At 44.0% G+C, this 16,197-nt stretch overlaps 1 protein-coding gene and 1 long non-coding RNA gene across 7 annotated transcripts; both read right to left on the reverse strand.

Annotated features, from left to right (window-relative positions):
• Positions 1 to 88: 88 nt before the first annotated feature.
• Positions 89 to 4,150, reverse strand: LOC142891831 (uncharacterized). The gene is made up of 2 exons (XR_012927331.1): positions 2,319 to 4,150; positions 89 to 2,278 (listed from the first exon to the last, which is right to left on the reverse strand). It is a non-coding gene; the product is annotated as an uncharacterized LOC142891831 (long non-coding RNA).
• Positions 4,151 to 4,272: 122 nt separating this feature from the next.
• On the reverse strand, positions 4,273 to 13,298 carry LOC142891834 (uncharacterized). Of its 6 annotated transcripts, none has more exons than XM_076031748.1 (6): positions 12,697 to 13,298; positions 8,741 to 8,785; positions 8,422 to 8,463; positions 7,808 to 7,955; positions 7,240 to 7,401; positions 4,273 to 5,536 (listed from the first exon to the last, which is right to left on the reverse strand). In XM_076031748.1, the coding sequence occupies exons 2-6, from the start codon at positions 8,783 to 8,785 to the stop codon at positions 4,515 to 4,517; spliced, it is 1,419 nt and encodes a 472-aa protein (XP_075887863.1). In that variant the 5' UTR covers positions 12,697 to 13,298; the 3' UTR covers positions 4,273 to 4,514. The 6 variants fall into 6 exon arrangements, with proteins under 6 accessions (XP_075887863.1, XP_075887845.1, XP_075887871.1 ...); XM_076031730.1 differs by having other exon boundaries at positions 12,665 to 13,298; XM_076031756.1 differs by lacking the exon at positions 12,697 to 13,298 and adding an exon at positions 12,157 to 12,484 and having other exon boundaries at positions 8,431 to 8,463; positions 8,741 to 8,783.
• Positions 13,299 to 16,197: the final 2,899 nt, after the last annotated feature.

The raw sequence follows: 16,197 nt of genomic DNA on the forward strand, positions 1-16,197 counted from the left end.
AAGCCCGCCTAACTGTGGCCTAAAACCTTTAAGATTCCAGTGTTGTTTTATTAGAAACATGTATTGAGTACAGAAGCACACGCATTCATTTTGGGTAGCACTCGTCAGCATTTATTTTTGACACAAAATCCACAGTTTATGTTGCATCAAAGTAGCACAGATGTCCAACACAGTAGAATCTCAATGAGCATTAGTTTAAAAAGAAACTTAGGGTCAAAAAATATATATGTAATTACAACTGCACTTTCTAGTGAAAAGCACCTGAATATGAGCCACAAAAACAAAACTAAGAAAAATTACAGAAAAATGTTAAAGCACATCGTCGTTTGGATTTTACATCAGCGCCTCCATCAGAAATCTCTATGCTATGCACCAATATACAAAATACATAAAAATGTTTGGATATTCATATTGACAAATATGTTAACAAATACCAACCACAATTGACTTTGGCTTCATTAAAAGCGGCTATGATTTAAACATCACAAGAAATACAGCTGACAGTAACTCTCACACATGCGTACGACACACTGAAGAGCTGCAGGTAGAATTGCACCATGATACCCTTAAAGAACAACAACATTTTGCAATTATATTAATCTGAAGTATACTAAATACAATCACATATAAGTTCTTCTGTATAACCTGCTTTTTGCTAGCTGCAGGAGTCAAAGGATATCAACTTTTGTTTTTTCGGGAGGCAAACAGTCTTGATTCATCCTGCATTTACAGGGTCTTTTTTTTTTTCTTTAGTCTTGTTTTTCTTGGTGAACAAGTACCAGGATGGGCTTTGTGAGCATTTTTTTTAAAACCCTTTCATGCTTGAAAATGCAAAATAAATTCAGTACAAATATAGAATAACTACTATCTGGATAAGGAGAGAAGTAAACAGTCCTTTTCAGTCAAAACTCAGCGAGGTAACAGTCTTATATCAGGCCCTGGCCATCGGTGGCAATGAGGGTCAAGTTTGGACATTCTGTGTGTACATGCTAGCTGCTGACAAGGCAAAAAATAAAATCTCACTAGTTCTGTGTTTACTGAGCCCGGGGCAAGTTTGGTTTCAATAGACAAAGGGGGATACGTCTGGTCCATTTGTGTATCTGCTTATTATAATCATGTCTGGGCAAGCTCCTAAAAATAAAATCTTCATCATCATAAAGCACTGAAGGTCATTTAACATCGCTTCAAGAACTTTGACCTGTCTGGATCGAGAAATATTCGACAAAAACTAATGCGTCTTGTCTAATTGTCTAATACCCACTTACAATATTTCCTACAGTTGAGTGTGACAGTTTATCAGAAATACAGTCTAACACAAAGATTTAGAGTGCAATATATGTACATCTTGAAATAAAATTTGAACATGATCTGATTTCAGACCTTCATGGCTACAAGAAAATCAAGTGTTACGAAAAATACACAGCACGTCTGTAAAACTCAGAGCAAATAAATGTTCTTTCTTCTCCGAGCAAACAGCTTTGATAAGCTTTCATAATTAATTGAATGCTTGTTTTTTTGTGCGTTAACAGACCTCTCTACATGTCATCACAAGAAAATATAACGTCAGATTCACTTTCCATTTTCCTAAAATCACACAACTCACTTGTTTTAAGGAGCCATTTGCCATGTGATTCAGGGCCAACACAATAAATAATTATACATATTTAAAAAAAAAACAAGTATCATTATAGATATACAATGAGACATTTACATTTTGGTTCAAGGCCATATATTATTTCCAGCTGCCATTCTTGTTGCAGTTGTGAATTTGCAAACGGAAATTATACATAGCAGCACATCATGTCTTTCATTGTCAACCGAGGGGACAGAAGAGTCTTGACGGAATCTGGAAAAAAAACAAAGACGTAAAGGCCAACAGCAGCACGTGTTGTCGGATATTTTATACCTACACAAACACAGATGCTGAGCTCTGTGAGTAAAACACAAGAGGCTCAAACTGGAGCCAGATGTGTCTAATCTCTCTTTGAACCAAGTCTGCACTTGGGAGAAGCCTTAAGCCAAAGGCATTTCAAATGCACAATTATGTACAATCAAGGGCCTCCACCCGGCACAGCCCACAGACCATTACAAAGAGGTAAATGTAATTGTTCACAATAGTTAATTTCCTACCAGCCAGCGTCAACTAGTGTAAGAAAAGAGTGTGAATACTATTGCTAAATACTATTTTTGCAATTTACACATGTACTACATACTGTGTATATCTTGGAAAAAAAGAGACTGTTAAGCACTGCGATAAAACCTTAGCCCACCCGTGCAGCTACACACACACACACACACACACACACACACACACACACACACACACACACGCACGCACACACACACACACGCATGCTTAGCAGCAGTTAAGTCTAGAATGCCTAACAGCGTCTTTTAAAAAAAAATTATATCCCCAGAATGTTAAACAAAGTTAAGCCGAAACAATGGTTAAAAAGTTTTCCCCTCAACTAAAAGACCTCTGGCAACCATAAAAAAAAAAGTTTTTTGCGTTGATATGTTGAGAGTCCAAACAGTCTCAGTCAGAGGATCAGCCACCTCTGAGACACAGCTGTCACAAGAGCACAGGACCGAAATAGACACAGGATGCCAAAGCACCTGCAAGAACACACAGATTGCAAGTGATTTGTCTGCGGCAAATAAAGCTAAACCAAAGAATGCTTTTGGCGACCATGATTTTAAATGGGTTAAAAGTGTCGCCATTGGGCAAAGTGGCCTGCGTTCAATGCATAAGAGTGATAATCCTCCATGCAGGAGAGCAAAAATAAACATGTAAAATATATGACATTCTTTCTCAATATTGTTCAATACACATGTTGCTCTTGCTGCTCAAAACTAGAGAGCACCAATCGGCGCACCCAGGCCTCTGAGGCAAAGCCCTGTGAAGCATAAACACGCGCTCCAGCTATCACAGATGGCCCCATCTGTAGGCAGAGCAATGAAAAAAAAACACATTATTCCATTTCTTAAAAAAAAAACCTCAAGATGGACGCTACGATGGGCACTTTGTCTCCAGCGCGTCGCCTTAAAAAGCTTGCACGTGGCTGCAATTTTGGAGGATCAAAGCCATAATAAAAACATCTCTGTAAACAATTTAAATATAGAATTTGATGGTTATGCATTTACAGAACCTTCTTTTTTTATTTGTTTTTACATTCATTACTACCAACAACGTTGGGGCTTAAACTTTCTGCCGCTCAACTCGACAGTTTGCCCTCGGAGGAGTCCAATTCAAGATGCCCTGGGGGTGACAGAAGACCAGTGGCAGGCTGGAACACGTTCCATCCAAGCAGTCGCTCGATGAAAACAGTAATATTATGTAACAGTCTCGGACAACAATGTGTAATTATAGTACCACTATAAAGCTTTTCCACCCACACATTTCAACCGGTGTTTTCACCCCTTTTGTCATTTAAGGGGATGGAAACGTAAGACACGATATATAAAACGCACCCGCCTACACCAGCCACAGACTCCCTCCTCCCTCATGTTCAGGACACACAGGAGAGCGGGAGGCTGGTGAAAGACTAGACACACTCCACTTCGGTCCAGTTAAGCCGAACCTCACAGGCTCAGCGGCTGTGAACCTTTTCAGAGAATAGAAAGGTAAAACAATCTCAAAAGTTTGTCAGAGCTGCTCTTTTGAAGTGTCCGTTGATTCAGCTTGTATACATGCAGTATACTGTTACAAGATCTATTTATATATATTTATGCGTATATATGTACATGTTTCAAATTCAATAAGTTGTCAGCTAATTGAACAGTCTTGCTCATTTTTATAGTCTTGGTTGTGTCAGCTAGAATATCCTTCTACAGGAAGTGGTTCCCAACGTTTTTGCGTTGTGACTCTGTCAAAAGACAAAAAAAAAAAAGAAATCTCTTGCGACATCGGATGTGGTAATTTTTTCTCGAGACGAGATCTATCACCTCACACGGCTTCCTGGGGAGCCGTATTAAACATTTGAGCCATAATGTGTCAAATTTCAGATGGGACATATAAATATATACGTATACATACATTTATACATTAGATATTACAAGGACTCCTCTGATTTACATGGTGACCCCTTTGGCAGGATCTGAGCTCCAGGTCGGAAACCACTTTCTATGAAGGATTTGAAGAAAAAATAGATGGCATTGAGATGGAGAGTAACAAAGATTGGTCGATAGAGGTAAATTTGACTGGATTGAGCAAAAACTGAAAGCAGGAATACAGAATCTTGATCAGCATCATGACTGGCACTGATCGAGAAATTCTGATTTGCCTGAACGACAAATAAATCAGTAAGATGAGACTATCAGGCGTCGGATTTTAAACGAGTTGAGCGCCGACAGAGAGCGCGAAGAGGGAAAGGGCTCATGACTCATTGCGACTTTGTCACCGGTGATTCAGCTTTTCACCTCCAGGCTGAGACCCACCATAAACACCCCATCCCCTCTCCCCCAGCACCGACACCTCACTGCACGTCCCTCGGTTCCACCAGGTTGCCATCCTCCTACAGCGAGTCCACGGTGATGATGGCCTCGGCTGCCTTCTGGACGACGACAGTGTCGGAGGAGGACGGGTGGAGGCGGCGGTGCTGCCCTCCGCAGTCGTCCGGGAGCGGCGAGCGAGCAGCTCGGAGGGAGCAGTCCACGCTGTCGTGCAGCAAGTCCGGCCCCTCCGCCTCTCTCGGCGCCGCCCCTTTGCCCCTCCGCAGCTCCTCCTCCTCCGGCTCCTCCCTCTTCACGCGGCAGCGGCACACCTCGATGCCCGAGTCGCCCGTCAGGCGCCTGTGTCGGAAGTGGTCCTCGTCCTCGTCCTCCTCGTCCTCCTCCACCTCCTCCTCCCTCACCTGTTTCTGCTCCTGTTTGCCCAACGCGGCCGCCGCGCTCGGGGGGAACAGAGGGTGCCGGGCTGAGCACCCTTGCTCCGTCCCCCTCCGAGGGGCGGCAGCAGCAACGCCGAGCGGGTCTGTGAGGACGTGGGCTTGGCCTGGAGGGAGGGAGGACAGCAGGTTGAGGGGGGAGAGAGGGAGGCGAGAGAGGCGTGGGGGGCGGGACAGGGAGAGGGGCGGAGCCAATGCCGGGAGCCAGTCGCTGCCGTAGGAGGGCCGTCTCTGTACGGGGACGACATCCGGCGCCACCGCGGGCACCACGTCCGGGGGCACCGGGGAGGACGGGGCGAGCGCGAAGGCCGGCCCGGCCTCGCTGGGCGTGGACACGCGGCTGCTGTCGTACATGTCATCTGTCACCTGCACGGAGAAGGAGGTGCTGCAGGGGGAGGTGAGGGAGCATGACTCGCAGGAGCAGCTGGTGTAGTCGGAGCTCTGAGAGGAGGTGAGGGCGCTGCGGCCCGGCGCCGGGCCGAGGTAGGGCGGGCAGGGGTGGCGGTGGAGGTGGTGGTGGGGGTAGGCGACGCTCGGGCCCCCCAGCGCGCTCCCCTGCAGGGCAAAGACGGAACTGTAGGGCGGCGGAGGGGTGGTGGGCTGCGCGGCCACCTCCTCGTAGGAGGGCAGCTTGAAGGAAGCCAGAAAGCCTGGGTGAAGGAAAGCAACAGTGTTCATGGGAGCGACTGTTAGATAATAATGGAATGAAGTGGGATGTAAGGATGTTAGAAACATGGACAAGGCAAGACTAACTTTTTTTTAAAAGACATAATAAAGAGTCAGTAGTATGAGTTGAATAATGGCAGTGATCATAGGCAGCGTTCAGACTGCGGGCGAATCTGATTCAAATCAGATTCCTTCTGAAATCCAATTTTTAGGGCTGACTGTCCACACTGTCTTTAGCAAGTGTCCAAATGGGATCGGGCTCTGTTCAGACTGGGCCACATTATTGACCCATCTGACAGGTTGCTGTAGCAGCGACGTCGGAGCGGAGGTGTCGTGCGTCGCGTGTAGTGTGTGACGTCATATAATTGTGACAGCGGCACTTGTTGCGATACATATCCTGGAGCTTGGCTTGAATGGAGCTACAGTATCTCCCCACACACTGATGAGGCATTGAGTTTCCTCCACTGTCCAGCGACTGCTGTTTCCTACTTCTTCTGTCTGCTCCATTACGTTACTGCTACGCACCTCGAATGGCGCCCGTTGGTCTGGTGAATTGGCTCTTACGTTGTGTAGAGTGACGTCACGGACAGTCAGAACCGATCAGTGTGTTTGGAGCTGTTCAGACTGAGACGCATCTGTCCAAATGCGATTTGAAACTAGTTTCAATCCGTTTTGCAAAAAATTGGATTTCATCTGATTGGCCAATGTTCAGACTTCAAAAGAGCCATCCGGTTTCAATCTGGATGGACCAAAAATCAGATATGGGCTGGCAGTCTATATTAGGGTCTATATAGACCATTTGTTGAAAAGGTATCATCATCATCATCATCATCATCATCATCATGTGCTCTAATCTACAGGCTTATTCACAGTGTTCCTTATTAAAAATATTTTTCTACCACATCATTTTCACATCTCATCTCGTCTCAGCAAGAAAAATAATCATCAGACCGATCCAGATTTTTCTGCATTCTTCATGTTCTGGCTCTGCTACTGTGTCAGCAATGCATAACATCATTCCGTGCAAGGGCAGACCTGTGTATGTGTCTACACAGTCCAGTAGGTGGCAGGATGGCCCTAGTTGCTCTGCAGAGTGCCAGTAGATCCAAAGAAGGAAAACCCTCGTACTGTCATCCACAAGATCCATTACATCCACAAACATTTTATTATGCAATGGGACATTAGAGTGACATGGACAGACAAAGAGGGAATAGATTTTATTCACCATCTATTCCTCTTCTATCCCAGCCTATCCCAGCTGTCTGGATGGTAAGACCATGGACAATTAAGAGTTGCCAGTCAGCCTCTTGTGTGTGTGTGTGTGTGTGTGTGTGTGTGTGTGTGTGTGTGTGTATAATAATGCCAAATTCATTTATGTTGGCCATAGGTGGGCGTGTCTCTGCACTGGTGTACAGCACATCAATGGACAACGGATTAAATGTTATTATGATGTGTGTGTTTGTTATTTACTCTTAACACGATGACAACAACCAACTTGCTATCTCTCTCCAGTGTAACACTGACAGCAGCCCCCAAAGTTGGTTACTTATACATCTCATCTTGCATATTCACACTTGTCACATGAATTGAACTACAGGAGCCAAAGAGGTGTGCCTGGACCCCCATGAGAAAAATTGCGAGCCGAGATTTTGCAGCGCTAACAGACAGAGAGTTTGAACAGACATACTGAGGTCCAGCATGGAGGATGGGTAGGTGCAGGCCTCGTTGTAGGCAATCAGATTGATCTCCCTCTGTCTCTGCTCCTGCTGTGTCCTCAGCTTGATGCGGCGATGGCGGAAAACGCAGAAGCAGCAGAAGATGATCAGCAGCATCCACAGCATCCAGAACCCTGCAAAGTAAACAGGAAGTGGCCACACACAGAACACAGGGTTCATTGTCATGAGGACAGACATGGATAGAGTGTACTAACTGTATAGGGATCGTAAAAAAATGCTTTGATTATTGTCATAGAAAGATTATTTACGTCATATTTTTTCAGGGATTAAAGGCCTGCTGTTTCTGACCATTATAAAATTATTTCAGTCAGATGGAATTAACAACTTCCCTTGTGTTTGTTACTCATTATATTCCCGATCATAAACAACACTGGCCAAAAGGCAAGTTGAAAAAAAAAATGTAATGGAAAGTGAATCATCACAGGTTTCTGTACTCGGTGAAAACTGTTGTGATGCAAGCTGCAGCTCAGCCTGCGGACTCTTTGACATGACGGCGGTGGAGAGGGTCAGGTGACTCACACCAGAGTTCATAGTAGTATGTGCAGCAGTCTGTCTCTCCGCAGCAGTGGCCCGTTTCGCACAGGTAGCCAGGACCGTTATTCACACCAGGACAGTACTGGGGACTGGCAACGGAAATGCTACCGGGTCCGGCGTTGCTCTTCGCCATCTAGTGGACAAAATACGCTATTACAATGCTATCGGGCTCAAAACACCGCTATCTGTAGTGGGTAGAACGACATAAACAGTAGAACGACTGGGAATTTTTCATATATTACAACCTGTCTAAATAATCTGAATGTGAAATTATACTTAAAGAGCCTGAAATCACATAAACAAATACCCATTCTTAGGTTTTGTGATAGCGGTTAAGCCAAAAGAGGAATCTTGTTGAGCTAAAGAAAAATTGCAGTTAGAAATCACATGAACAGTTAATGGGTTTGGAATTAATTTCAACTTAAGTCCTCTCTGGGAAAATGACAAGCAGTCATCACATTACCAAAAGACGCCATTAAGACACATGATTTTGCATGGCTTCTTGTCGTGAATTGGATTTGCAGATTTTATGAGTTACATGTTTACTCTATTTTCAGATGGCAACTTCACAGCTAAACAGGGGGGGGGGGATCTCACACCTTCTTTACCGTGGGCGTGTCAGCCTCCTGAGAAACAGCCACCTAAATGGAAAACAAAAGACAGGCCTGGGAATTAAAAATCCGTCTTATTGTCTACAGCAAAGCTCCGTGAAAACAGATGCAAGCCATTGAACCCTTGAAATGTACTTTTGAACAACACACAGCACCAAAAAAACAAAAATAAAATGACAATTATTTTGTATTGAAATGAAATTCTGAAGCGTAAACCGTGTTACTGCAGAAAGTGTGTTTCCTAATGGACAGTGCTTTTACTATTAAACATTATGAAATATCTGTTGCTGAGGTTCGAGCCTCTTACCGTGGCAGCTTCAGTCCTATCCAGGCCATGCAGGGAAATGGTCATCTGGTAAAAGACAATAACGACACAATGATTAAAAACTGAGCAGCTCACTCATTGCACACTCTTAAATGAACTCCAGACAAAAAGACCGAGTATATCTTTGAACATGGATGAAAATTATGATTTTGTGTTAATGGAGAGACTATTTTCCAGCGTGAGCCATTACTGATGGCTCTTACAGGAGATGCAAGGATCAGGGAACTGATTGACGAACATTGATTTCAATGTAATTCCGCAAACCTTGTGTTTCAAAAACGCATGTCTAGTGGGTATACCCTCATCGTTTGTTGAGAAGAAGCAGACGTCTGATCACGGCGGACTCTGTGTGAATAGCGATGATGATTTCTTAGAAATCACCTAAAACCTTGTAGCATCCTTGTCTATGCTTCATGTGTCGTAATGTTACATAATTACAAATCATTATTTCATAGTATGGAACAAGCAAGCTCCTGAGTGTAGCCTTGGTACATAAGGGATGATGAGCCAAGATTTGCGTGGCTGCAACACGTGACCACATAGACATGGTTATCACTGGCAGGCTAGAGTACTGTGTTTTTAGTTCTGATATAGTACATCACTAAATACAAACATTGGGATACTTAACTGGGGTCCTAAACAACACCTGCTTTTCATTATTCATTTTCATCCCAGACTCAGTGAAACCAGTGGACCTTTGCAAGTTTAGAAGGTGAGAAAAAAGCAAGGAAGCAAACATGGAGATGCATGTATTGTCACTAACCTGTGCGTGTCAGTGTCAGAGGCTGGCTAATTGCCAGGATTGTGCGTTTGAGCTACTTTTTGAAAAGCAGAGCAAATTATTGACTTTTGTCAATCCTAGGCAGTTTACTGGTAGGCAAGGCTGGTTGTTGCTAAAAATATGTATGAAAAAAAGACACTGGAAAAATGTGTGACCTTTAAGATTTTCGATACAACTACCACTTTTATACTATTTCTACAAGACCACCTAACATTCCAATTTAACTGTCAGGCAGAGAAGAGCAAGTGAGGCATAGTGATTTCACTTTGATTACCAAAAACACCCATGCTATGGTTTTGCTCCTGAAATGCGTGGTCCTTTTCACGAATACGCTAATTCAAAGCCCACCGAGCTGCCGACCGCGCTGTCAAATATAACCACAGGTGATTCAAAGTATCCACAGAGTTCAGACGTGGGGGGCCTTTGAAGAAGGGAAGTGTTCAGACGCCAATGATGTGTGTACTTGAGTTCCTGCGGTGAGCCCACCACATGGCACCGGCTACGTGCACACGGCTGTGAGGACAGATTATTCAGACTTCCCCAGAGACCACAGATTGACCGCAAATGATCTCCAGTGCCGGCAGCTCAAGGATGCTCAGCAGCAGCACCGCAGCTGATATATTTTACACACACCCCACACGCCTCAACCACTGAGTGGCAACAGGACGTGGAAGGAGTGAGTGGCAAAACTGAGCGCTGCTCAAGAGAGCTGGAGCTTAAAATTGGCATGAGTGCTGACCGAGAAGTAGAGGACATTGGAAGGACAAAAGCTTTTAGATATTTTCAAGAAAACTGGAAATCTTATGTGACACAAAATTAACACTTAAGATGACTGTTTCATCTTCCTGTGGCCGAGATAGTGGTGAGACGGTGAAAAACATGAGTCTCCTTGGTCAATTTTAAAGTTTTCAAAAGAGCTGGTAAGTTGCTGCAAGCCAGTGCTTGATGTTACCATGGTGACACAGTATTTACAGTGATATTAGGGGCAAAGAACTACAGTTGATTAAGCAAACAGCATTCTCACTGGCACAGATGCTTTCAAGCCAATGAGAATCTACAAACGATTGTTGGTATTAATCTCATGTAATAACTAATAATAATAATAATAATAATAATAATAATAATAATAATAATTGCTTCCCCCGTCAGACTATCTTGACTTAGAAGCTGGAGACAAGATGTTGTGACCTGCGGCTTTTCAGAATCACCGATCAGCAAGTTGCACGCTACTTCTAAAAATAATAATAATAACCAAATATCATCCGATATGACTTATTTAATTCATTTGATAGTGCAAGGGGGGGGGGGCATTCTCGTCTACCGACAATTTTACAACATCTGCTCGTTCTTCCACAACAGAAATGCGGACGAAGGCCCCGCACACGCTGCGGTGTTGAGCTGATCGCAGCCACGAACACCTGTCCGACTTTCAGCGCAACACATCTGCAGCGGCGGCGGCGCAGCAAAAACGCATCCGCGCTTTCTGCGCAGTCGCTGCAACAATACACATGTTGCGCGGTGGCGCGAGCAAAATAGGGCAGAGGAACCACTGTTTGTCAACAACACAAACAAACGGGAGGGCAGCGTGTTTTGTGTGTGTGTGTGTGTGTGTGTGTGTGTGTGTGTGTGTGTGTGTGTGTGTGTGAGAGAGAGAGAGAGAGAGAGAGAGAGAGAGAGAGAGAGAGAGAGAGAGAGAGAGAGAGAGAGAGAGAGAGAGCGCCGCTGCAGAGCACGAGCCAGCTGTTGGAAAGCGAAGGGGAGGCTGTTGCATGGTCTCACCTCCTCTGCCTTCAGCCCCAGGCAGAACGTCAGCGTTTTCTCTGGATCCATGGCGCGGCTGCTCGGTACCAAGCTACACAGAGAAAATGTCAACGCCTCGCCGACGCGTCGCTCCGCTAAGCCCCCATCACCGCCGTCCCGCTCCGCGACACGGTGTCCTCCCCGTCCGCCATTGTCCGGATGGACAGACCGACGCCCCTCCCAGTCTCCGCTGCACGCACCGGGGGGGAGCGAGCGAGTGTTACGGCGAGTTCGGCGCCCCCCGTCTCCCCCACCTTCCCACTCCGCCCTTCACCGACTAGACTCCGCCTCTTTTCGGGAGCGCGCACATTCCGGATCTTAGGTGTGCAAAACAGACAATCGTGATATCTCGATTTTTTTTTTCTTTCTTTCTGTGGTGCATGTTCTCCCTGTGTCTGGGTTCTCCGAACTCCTTCCAGAGTCCAAAAACATGCATATGAGGTGAATTGGTAACTCTAGGGTGTATGTTTATTTGCCTTTCAATGTGACCCTGCAATGAACTGGCGACTTGTCCAGGGTGTGACCCTGCCTTCACACCAAGACAGCTGGGAGAGGCTCCAGCAGACCCCCACGACCCTGAGTGCAGGAGGAAGCGGGTTTAGACAATGGATGGATGGATGAAAATATTTTGCACTCTGTTGAACCTTCTTGTTAAAACTGAGGCTTCAGTAGCCAGACTTCTTGTTTGCAAGGTGAGGCCAGCAGCGCCAAGACATGTTGGTGTTGCCCTGTTGTCAATAGCCATAATGTTAGCATTATATCTCTGGGTTTGCAACTAAATAATTTGTTGCAAACCCAGTAGTTAATCAGATTTCTTATCTATTTTGGATGCAATTTTCTTGGGAAACCTCAAATGACCAAAAATGTCACGTGACACTCTAAACTTTTACGCTTGGAACTTGTCATGTGCTGAGGTTTAACAGAAGCCACAATGTCAAAGTAGTGCATTGCTGCTATTTTCAGTCCTTTGCTTTCCCACAATTGATTCCTTAATTTTTCTACATCTTATACATCTATTCAGCTCTTAACAACTTTTTTATGCTTTAAACTTTTTGCATTCATTGTCTAGTTCTCTTTTCTCTGAAGGCCCAGGCCTGGACTATGGCCAAGGAACCCAGGCGTTGAGTGACCTTCAAGTGATTTTAATAGCAAATGAGGGACAATCCTTTTTTGCTTTAATCTTGAAATTCCAAGGAGATAAACTCTGGAGTTAAACACAGACGTCCAAATATCAAAAAGGTCAAAGAATCATGGTAAATGTTTCATTTTATTTTACCATATTTTGAAAAGCATGCCAAAAGATATGGTATGGTATTATTATTCACCATTCTTTACACATAACGATGATGAAACAAACCCCTTTTCACTCCATGCAACCCGCGACATTGCCACAGACTGTGCATTTCCGCTATGGTCAAGCGCGCTCCCGGGAGGTCAGCTCGTATCTTGGGCACACATGCGGATCTGGACATGACACCTGGACGGCCTCTCTGGATGTTATACGGCTAATGTGATCTCGAGCTGTGCAGACGACTCGTTAGTCAAATGCTGCTCGCAGCAGCACCGATCAACTGGTATGTCCGTTCTTTGTTTTGGCACATGACAGGACGAGGCTCTCTGCATGACGTCATTGCTCTCCAGCCCCCCAAAGTACTTGTACGGAGAGCAGCGGCTCTGATTGGCCGGAGCTCCCAGCAACAGCTGTACACATGGCTTCCTCAGCCCAGCCTCACACACGCTGTTGCTTCATTTACGGTGCCGAAGCGGATCTCGCAGTACCACTTCGTTGTACTGGAGGTTAGCGCGTGTTTATTAAAAATAGATAGATGAAAACAACCCGGGAAGAAGACAGCACATATTGACATAAGCCCAGCTAACAGTGGCTACCTTCGTTGTAGCCTTCGACAAATTTGGTGTTTTGACACTAAGGTTTCCGTTGTTACGGGACATGAAAAATAAACTGCATTAAACCAAATGTTATAGACTAAAAGCAAATAGAATTGAAGGCACAGTAGTGTTTTTTTAGATGCAAGCGGGGGGGAATTACATTGATTCAATAATTGATTATTTTTAATGGTAAAAGTTGACGTGATCATGATTTAGGACTTGATTTATGACATAAAAAGGCACAACGATGTGGCTGTGACTTTATTTTGAGCAGCACGGCTATAGATATGCATTTCTGACACTTGAGGGCGCCAGACAACAGCAGAATGGCAGAAGTGCAACCGTATTTATCGCTTGAGTTGCATGATTGAAACTGATATTCATGTGAGGTTGGATTGAGCTCCTCGGTTTGTTTGTTTTGTTTGCTAATATGGGGCCAACAAAACCCCTAACAAAAGCACCTCTAATTAACAGGGTGTGTTAGCTTCTCGTGATTGGATGGAAAATGTTATATGACCGATACATACGTCATACCATAAGAAGGAAACGCTTGTAGACAGCAATGTTGTGTGTGTGAGTAATGTCTCAAGAGTGAAATAAATGACTTAAATGGGAACTGAAAATTAATTAAAAGGAATACACAATACAGGAGAATCAAATGACACGAGCTGATGTCACTGAATATAAAGGATGACAACAAATTGTGTTTCCCTCTCCTGACGTGTCAGAGTGATTTTCCCACACGCTCGGAGAGGACGTGGTCAACTTTTTTGCTCACTCACTCAAAGACAACGTGATACTAACTTCCTCTCATTGGTCTTGGCACGTATGTATCCGAGGACACTCCCACACACACGCACACTCTCACACACAATACAGCAGTGTCATTGCGAATGTTGTGACCAGCAAGAGAAGCATAAAAAAAGAAGAAGAAGAAATTACACGTTCACGTCACGTTTCTTATTTAAGTCCTTTAAAATCATGAGCAATTTTATGCAAGGCGATGCACTTCTCTCTCTCCCCCCCCCCTCCCCTTTTTAACGGTCTGCAGTAAGTGAGAACAGCAATCTAATCATTAAACTCATTTGATGGGTGATTGATGTGATAACTACTGCTGCTAATTACTTTATGTCGCCTGTAAAAGTGGAGTGGTACACAGATCACACAAAGTGCACAGGGCGTAAGGCATGCCTGCAAGCTTGCATTATGTCATGTGTTTATGAATTACAGTGGAAGAAAGCAGTTGCACTAACACTTTGTTTTTGTTGTTGTTGTTGTTTTTTTTAAAGTTTATAAATAGTTTCTTTAAATTCCAACAAAGCTTCAAAGTATTGCTAGTGGTGCTCACTTCTGAAATGTCAATTACAGCGCATCATGGAGTGCAGGGGCGCTGCGTGCCAACCAGAGAACTGACAGAACACAGGTTGTTTAGTGAGAGATTAGACTCAAACCCAGCGCCATGCCTGGGACTTTGACACACGCAAACAAAAAGCCCTTATAAGACCGCAAAAGAATGCCTCCTTGGCTGGATGAATGCAAGTTATTTTTAGAGCCATCCATCAAATGGTTGTCATACATTTGCACAATGACGTCAATTCAAAAAAGCCACTGGGGGTTAAAAAAAACAAAACAAAAAAAAAAACAGACATTGTGCCAAAACTTCAAGGTTCCATTTTCTTTGTAAATGCCCAAACTGAAAGTCCATCGGTGAGGCTTAATTATTTTCTATTGCTGGGAAATGCGAAGTGGCCTGTGCTGCAGGGACGACCTGCATCAGGCTGCACTTACCACACTGTCAAGTCACATCCTGTGCCTGGAAGACATGTGACATTTAAAAATGCCACAGTAAATGACAGCACAGTGCACAATGGGCCTCTAAATGAGAAGGAAAACATTCTATATACTTTATTATTTTGTTACCATCTGTTTTCCAAAGCTACGCCCTGAGCTTCTTTTGCATCTGCACGTCTGATTACAGCCCTTTTTCGTTTGTGTCTCTCCTAAAGTGCACCTTTGATAATACATGCATGACATAAACATGGATGTTGTCGGTGAATACAAGCGAGCACACCCCTTGACACAGCCGCCTGAGTCTCTCTCGCTTCACATTGCATTTTCTAAGTCACAGGAAAGTCCATCCCGAACTGCATGTTGGGAAACCATGGAAAACTTTCTGAATAGGCTTTTTTCCTATAAGTGCAGGCCACTTCCCAAGTTGCAATGTCATTTACAATGACAAAAGTTCTGAGTGTACAAGTCCAATTTTTGTATGAAGTGGTCAAGGCGGCAACAAAGGCAATACTTGACATCTCAAGCACCACTTACAGTGAACTCATACTGAAAAAGCTAACACGTGAAGTTAACAAGCACACCATGTAACGTTGCTCATATAAGACATAAAATAAACAGGATTAAAAGTCTGGAATGGAAATGCCTGAGTACATTTATTCATTCATTCATTTAAATCTGAATAATTGAAAATACCTAGTAAAGTTGGAGATAAGTAAACATTTCTTTGTACCTCTAAGTACAAACATGGTAAGTTTTTGTTTACGCTGTTGGTGCATCTACACTTAAAGTTTTGAAAACTTCATCTCAAAAGCCAACGCAGAGAAAACTGGGAGTGAGTTTCTTCTGACATGTCACACTATTAGCATATCTGTTTTTGTTTGGACACGTTGCCATGGATCTGCCACTCTATAACAGCCAATCTGTGATGTCACCACTCCCACACAGTTGCGATGAAAGGCATTATCAGAACCTTAGAGCGTTTTGCTCCCACTGGAACTTGAAGGTTCGACTGGGTGTTTAAAATGTGCCTTGATTTATGATTTTATAATTTTATGTTTGTAAAAGCTTAATATACTGGCCACAAATACATTGATTAAAGTGTATACTCGCAGTACAATAAAAGTAATTGGGTTTTCCTAACCTAAGAAAGGTTCTCATATATAAGAATATACATAGAGCA

The sequence above is a fragment of the Nelusetta ayraudi genome, unplaced genomic scaffold, assembly GCF_046127955.1.
Source record: "Nelusetta ayraudi isolate G7.1 ecotype Tasmania unplaced genomic scaffold, CSIRO-AGI_Nayr_v1 ptg000004l, whole genome shotgun sequence".
Classification (NCBI taxonomy): Eukaryota; Metazoa; Chordata; class Actinopteri; order Tetraodontiformes; family Monacanthidae; genus Nelusetta; species Nelusetta ayraudi.

Coding starts and splice junctions, on each gene's coding strand:
- LOC142891834 (XM_076031710.1), bottom strand. CDS start 11,369: ATGGATCCAGAGAAAACGCTGACGTTCTGCCTGGGGCTGAAGGCAGAG. Junction 7,956..8,421: donor ACACGCCCACGGTAAAGAAG/GTGTGAGATCCC, acceptor TTTGTCCACTAG/ATGGCGAAGAGCAACGCCGG. Junction 7,402..7,807: donor ATACTACTATGAACTCTGGT/GTGAGTCACCTG, acceptor TTTACTTTGCAG/GGTTCTGGATGCTGTGGATG.